This window comes from Quercus robur, chromosome 1 (assembly GCF_932294415.1).
Source record: "Quercus robur chromosome 1, dhQueRobu3.1, whole genome shotgun sequence".
In the NCBI taxonomy this organism is placed as follows: Eukaryota; Viridiplantae; Streptophyta; class Magnoliopsida; order Fagales; family Fagaceae; genus Quercus; species Quercus robur.
Window position 1 is genome coordinate 15,700,953 of NC_065534.1, and position 5,895 is coordinate 15,706,847.

General features: G+C 36.8%; 1 protein-coding gene across 1 annotated transcript; it reads right to left on the reverse strand.

Annotated features, from left to right (window-relative positions):
* Nucleotides 1-265: 265 nt before the first annotated feature.
* Nucleotides 266-5,149, reverse strand: LOC126722935 (superoxide dismutase [Cu-Zn], chloroplastic). The gene is made up of 8 exons (XM_050426100.1): nt 4,749-5,149; nt 3,861-3,922; nt 3,725-3,764; nt 3,495-3,590; nt 3,378-3,409; nt 3,131-3,206; nt 2,664-2,717; nt 266-559 (listed from the first exon to the last, which is right to left on the reverse strand). Exons 1-8 carry the CDS (start codon nt 5,029-5,031, stop codon nt 531-533), a joined length of 672 nt encoding a protein of 223 aa, XP_050282057.1. The 5' UTR covers nt 5,032-5,149; the 3' UTR covers nt 266-530.
* Nucleotides 5,150-5,895: the final 746 nt, after the last annotated feature.

Sequence of the window (5,895 nt, forward strand, 5' to 3'; positions counted from 1 at the left end):
GAATTTTGGAATGAAACTTCAACTCATTTCAAAAGAACTATTTTCCATTGCCATTCTAATTCTATCATGTGATTGGCACTTGCTAGGTAGCCTCCACAAATTTTCTTAGTTATCTTTTCCATGATGCACTACGGGGTCTGGCAGAAAAATAAACGATCTAGAAAGAATAAACGGCCCAAAATGTAAATTCTGGGCCTTGTTAACTATGTTTTCACTGTGGGGAACACAAATCTATCTTAAAAATCAATAGAAGACAGCAAAAACATTGTGAACACAGCTCTAATGCACATTCAAACATCAGCAATAAGTTCTCCACATTCACTAGGCAAACAAAACAACTCGAGTTTATTGGGTAGGGAATATTTTTTAACACAGTGAATCTCTGGGATTATTAGGACTAATACTGGCTGTCTCCATAATTTATATAGTACACCCTCAGCTTTGAAATAACATTGTGCTCTATAAGAGAAACTGATGCAAGCAAGCATGCAATGCCACACAACAAACTGCTTTCAAAGCAAGAGTTGCCATTACACTGGTACAGTCAAACCAACAACGCCTGCATAGACATTATCACAATGAGTACGGACAAGAAAGTTGAGCAATTATGAAACACAGACCAAGAAATTGTTTATATATAGTGCAGATGTCACATAGAGGATATATATCTTATGATACATACATATTGGGACTCAGATTTAAATGACGCCCTTATGGTAGTCCAAATGGAAAGTCCAAGAAATAATGGCATTGTATTCGTTAAGTGTTCAAAAGACTAAAGTACCAGAGGTGATTTTGTTTGACAATTATTTCTAAGATATAAGCAGGATAGCATCCCAGAAGAAATCTCACAAGATTTACCCAGCTTCCACCTCAAGTTAAAATCTCCCTTTCCTAACCGCATCACATGAATTCAGGAATGAGTCAGATGTGGGGGTTGTGTATACTGTATAGGCATTAGATCTTGTATAATCTAAGGATACAAAGAAAGGCAGACTTATTTAATTATCTGATCTTCATCCAAATCAAGTTTACAATGAGTAGTCCTACTATTCCTCTATCGCCAAATGGTCAACACACACAACGGAGTAGATTCCAAATCTTCAGACGCCTACGAAATGAAACATTCCTTGCCATCATTCCAACAACTAAATCATTGTCTAAGTATTACCCAGACAAACCCCAAATAGACTAACACAAATGACTACAACTCCCTTTCCAATGAGTGATTTAAAAGAATTTTTTATTTTTTACTATAAGAAGGTGATCAACAGATTCTCCATTACTGTTGCACATGCAATAACAATCAACAATCATAAGGGAGCATTTCCGAAGATTATCCAATGCCGATATTGTACTCAATGCTGCTGTTAAAGCAAACAAAGCAATTTTACAAGGAACCTTTTCACTCCAAATACTCCTCCATGGAAAGTGAACTCCTATAGATCCTCAAAGACTCTCATAGAAAGAACGTACCTCGAACTTCCCACTCTCAGCTAACCTCCATGAAGGTTAGACTTCAACTTGGCCTTGAGGAAGGTGAGAGTACAACAAATTGAAGAAACTATCCACAACTTCCAATTCCCAATCTTGGGAAGACTGACAAAAGTGAGGATTATAAGTACGTCCACCACTTGAAATGAGGCAGCAGAAGCATCTTTATCTACCACCACTCTATACAACTTGGGGAACATATCCTTAAGACAAGAATCACTGAACCAAAGATTGTGCCAAAACCTGAGTTACCTAACCTAGAGCCATCCCCAACACTCACGAAAACCACAAAAAACATCTCAGCCTCATCTATGTGTTTGTGACTATATATATATGTTCAACATGCTCAAAGAATTCATGGAGTTGATTAATAGAAAAATTAAGGTTTTGATTATTGAGGCATGTTGCCCCTGGTGTGTTCTCTTTCCCTCTATCTATTCTCCTTAGCATTCTGTCATTATCACATTAGTGTTCACATGCACTTTTCATGCTACAACTTGTGGATACATTTATCTTATTTTCTTCTCACCTATTTTGCAACTCTAAATGAAATATTTCCACTTCCTTACCAAAACCCTAATCATTCTCAAGCCCCAATGGCCCAATCCTTTTCGTAAAGTTTTAAACACTAGACCTAAATCCACAAATTCTTCTAACCCAAAGCCTAACACAAGCACACAGACACAAATTTCCCAACTTTAATTCATAATTTTACTGAAGATTATGTAAGACACTAATAGCCTAACCTCTTTTCTTAAGTAACCCACCCACTCCATTTTTCACTCCTATGTCTTCCCCAACTCTCAGTGTATGTATGGGTGGGGAGGGGGGGATAAGAAAAGACTTGCACCAACAATCCTCAAAGGAATTTAAAATCTTTCATGCTATCATTTGGTTGCATGATAGTACAAAATTCATGGAATTGAGTAAAAAGGAATATAGACCTATGCCTACGTTGTATATAGGATGTTGTGCCTAAATGATTTAAATACCCAATATGTCAAAACTCAAAAGAAGATTCTTGATAAGATTGTTATCAATATACTCCTAACTTGAAACTATTAATTGGAGGGATAGTCAAAGAAGAGATGATCGTTGATTTGAAGTTCTACATGCAAGAAAACCAGGTGTGAGTCTGAAAATGAAATAAAAACCAAATTTTTGCATACCACAAGCCAATCTTCCACCTGCGTTTCCAGTGGTCAGACTTAGTTCATGTCCACCTGCAGATGCAGAATCAAATAAGAGTGAGGGGTCAAAAAACAATACATTTACAGCAACATGAGGGAATCCAAGAAAGTAATAAAAATTTACAATAACCATTTAAGAGAATAGATACTCCTACCATTTAGGGACCTAAAACCTATCTGGTCCACTCATTTTTTCCTTGACAATGCCTTTAATTTATACTGCTATATACCACTGGTGATGTCAGTTAAGAAGATCCTATGGATAAAAAGTAAATTTCCTCTCTAATGGCCTGCCCCCCCCTTTCCCCAAACCCAAACCATACACATTGTTGCAAGTTCAGTCTTTAGTTATAACGAATATAAGACTCAAGCTTGCAAGAACAAATTCCTCTGCAAGCACAGGTGCAGACTGCAAGCTAATTGCTTGATAATGAATAAATACTTACCCTTTCCAAGGTCATCCTCGAGCTCATGAACCACGAGGGCTCTCCCAACAACTGCATTAGGACCAGTTAATGGTATCTGCACATTTTAGCCAAACAGAGTAAACACTCTAATATGAACTACAGTCCCATATAAAAAACAGAGTAAAATGATTCAAAAGCCATACCAACATGACCACATGCGAAATAATAAATAAACAAAAGACAAACACACATTATCAATTAATCAATATAAGGATGTAAGCAGTACCTGCTTATCTATAATTGTTGCCTCTGCCACCCCTGTATTACCAAAAGATATGAGACAATATATTACTTGGTTCAAGTAGAATACAAGTGAATCAAAGAACATCCACATAGGCATTACCATCGACATTGGCAATTATGTTTCCCAGGTCACCCGCATGACGGACTTCATCCTCAGGAGCACCATGTGTCAAATTTTTAGGATTGAAATGTGCCCCTATTGTTTAAAAGTTAAACAGGACAGATTATCATAAAAGCACCATCCAAGAACCAAACTTTTCACTCTTCCATTGCAAGATTATAATAACCTACATTTTAATAGTTTGAACTCAAAACACTATCAAGACCTACCTGTAGAGATGCACCCATTTGTTGTGTCACCAAACTCATGCTGCACAAGAAAAGAATTAAAAGTAAAAAACAATTCAGAAAATTTTGAACATACAAAACCATGGATTATGGAAGGTAATGATGAAAAACCACTTACTAGGTGGAACCCATGAGGCCCCGGAGTAAGCCCAGTAACACGAACCTTCACAGTTGTGGGACCTAGATGCATACCATTACAATTTTCATCCATTAAGATGGTTTCTAATTACAATTTTTTGAAAACTATAACATTATTAGAAGTAGTAAAAAATGACATGTTAATTAAGAAGAAAACCATAAGTTTGATTTCGGATAGAATAGAATGACGGAAAAGAATACATGTGATGTGACATACCCTGACTAGTCCATTGAGGTTATTGTTGTAACTCAAAATGTATTTTCTTTTCTTTTCAAATGTTTTCCCCCTTTGAACAACAAAATGGTGCTTCCTGAAACTATTTTCAGTCTTCAGTTTAGGAGAAACAAAAACCATTCAAAACATCTCATTTGTGTGATTATTCTGTTCTCTGAAAACATCTTTTAAAAAGTATTACCAGGCATATTGTTCTGGTTGATAGCAATTACAACTTAGAAACAATAGAAAACACTAAAATCTGAGTTAAAATCTGCATTACTTCCATATCAGGTAAACATCAAAACTGTCCCAACCAAACCTAATATCACCATTCCAGTAAGTACAAATAATCCCATTTTTCAACATACAATAAACAATAATAATCCCATTTTTAATACAACTAGTCCCAGCAAAACTCATTTATTTTCAGAAATGTAGGTTCAAACTTGTGTTATTAAATATAAGCTTTCCTTGAACAACACATAGTAATCCAAATTTTCCATTTTTTCATTCAAAATGCCAATAAATAAACCAAAAACCCAGAAAGCCTTAAAACTAACAGAAACAATTACAACCTTAACACTCACAATCCCTCGTATCTATTTGATAAAAGAACTTATATAAAAGAGGAGAGTTAAAGAAGAGAGAGACCATCGTCTTCTTGGGTCAACGTGACGACGCCTTCGACAGCGGAGGTGCCCTTGAGGACGGCAACGGCTTTCTTGGTGGCGGCGACGACGGTGAGAGGTTTGGGAGCTGTGGCGGCGGAGACAGAGAGGGTGAGGGATTGGCGAGTGAGCTTAAGGGAGGAGCCATGGAAGGTGGAGGAGCTGAGGAAAGGAGGTGGGTGGTGAAGGCTTGAGGGGAACTGGGAAAGAGGAGAAGGAGAGAGAAGGATGGTTTGGGCAGCCATGGCTGCCAGTGCGGCTTGCATTTTTGGGATTGTGGTTGAGATGAAGAATGAAGAAGATGATGATAATGCCACAGAGAATGGAATGGAACAAAGCTTCTAGTGAAGTGAGTGGTAGCTCACAACTGTGTTTGTCTGTGTATGTACTACGGGGGTTTATCTGTTGTTGGGCCTAAGGTTGTTTGTTTTTTTTTTTTTTGTTTTCTTTAGTTTTTGGATGGGCTTGAAAATTGACATTTTTAAAAAGTGAAGAATTGGGAATATGCCGACAATGAACTTGGGGGCTTTTTCTTTTTTTCTTTTTTTCTTTTTTGGGGGAATGTAAAGAGATATTTTTAATGCTTAAACACTCTGGTATTTTTTTTAATGACTTTCTAAATCTATAATTGAAAGGATAATATAGATTTCTAGGATTTTCGACACCGCCCTCAATTTTTGGACTTTAAAACTCTTGTTTCTTGGGTTATGCAACAAAACAAAAATCCAAAGTTATTTGTTATGACAACTTGGTCGATATGGACTTAGAGAAATCAAATCAGTCTTAGTACCTGTTTGTATACTAATGAAAAGGCTAGTGTCTGCTTTTTTTTCTTTTTTAGCAATGCGTTTCTGTGGCTTTTATGCTTTTTCAGTGGGTCCCTTGCACTGTTCACGAAACCCACCTCTTTTTTCAGCAAAACTTTCATTAAAAATGAGTCTTACGGCACTATTGCATTTTTGGGATTGTGGTTGAGATGAAGAATGAAGAAGATGATGATGATGCCACAGAGAATGGAATGGAACAAAGCTTCTGGTGAAGTGAGTGGTAGCTCACAATTGTGTTTGTGTGTGTGTATGTACTGCGGGGGTTTATCTGTTGTTGGGCCTAAGGTTGTTTGGTTTTTTTTT

Excerpts from the sequence above, each read along its gene's own strand:
- LOC126722935 (XM_050426100.1), bottom strand. The coding sequence starts at position 5,031 with ATGCAAGCCGCACTGGCAGCCATGGCTGCCCAAACCATCCTTCTCTCT. Across the intron at positions 3,410-3,494 it reads CATAATTGCCAATGTCGATG|GGGTGGCAGAGGCAACAATT; the intron begins GTAATGCCTATG and ends TTGGTAATACAG. Across the intron at positions 2,718-3,130 it reads CGAGGATGACCTTGGAAAGG|GTGGACATGAACTAAGTCTG; the intron begins GTAAGTATTTAT and ends CTGCATCTGCAG.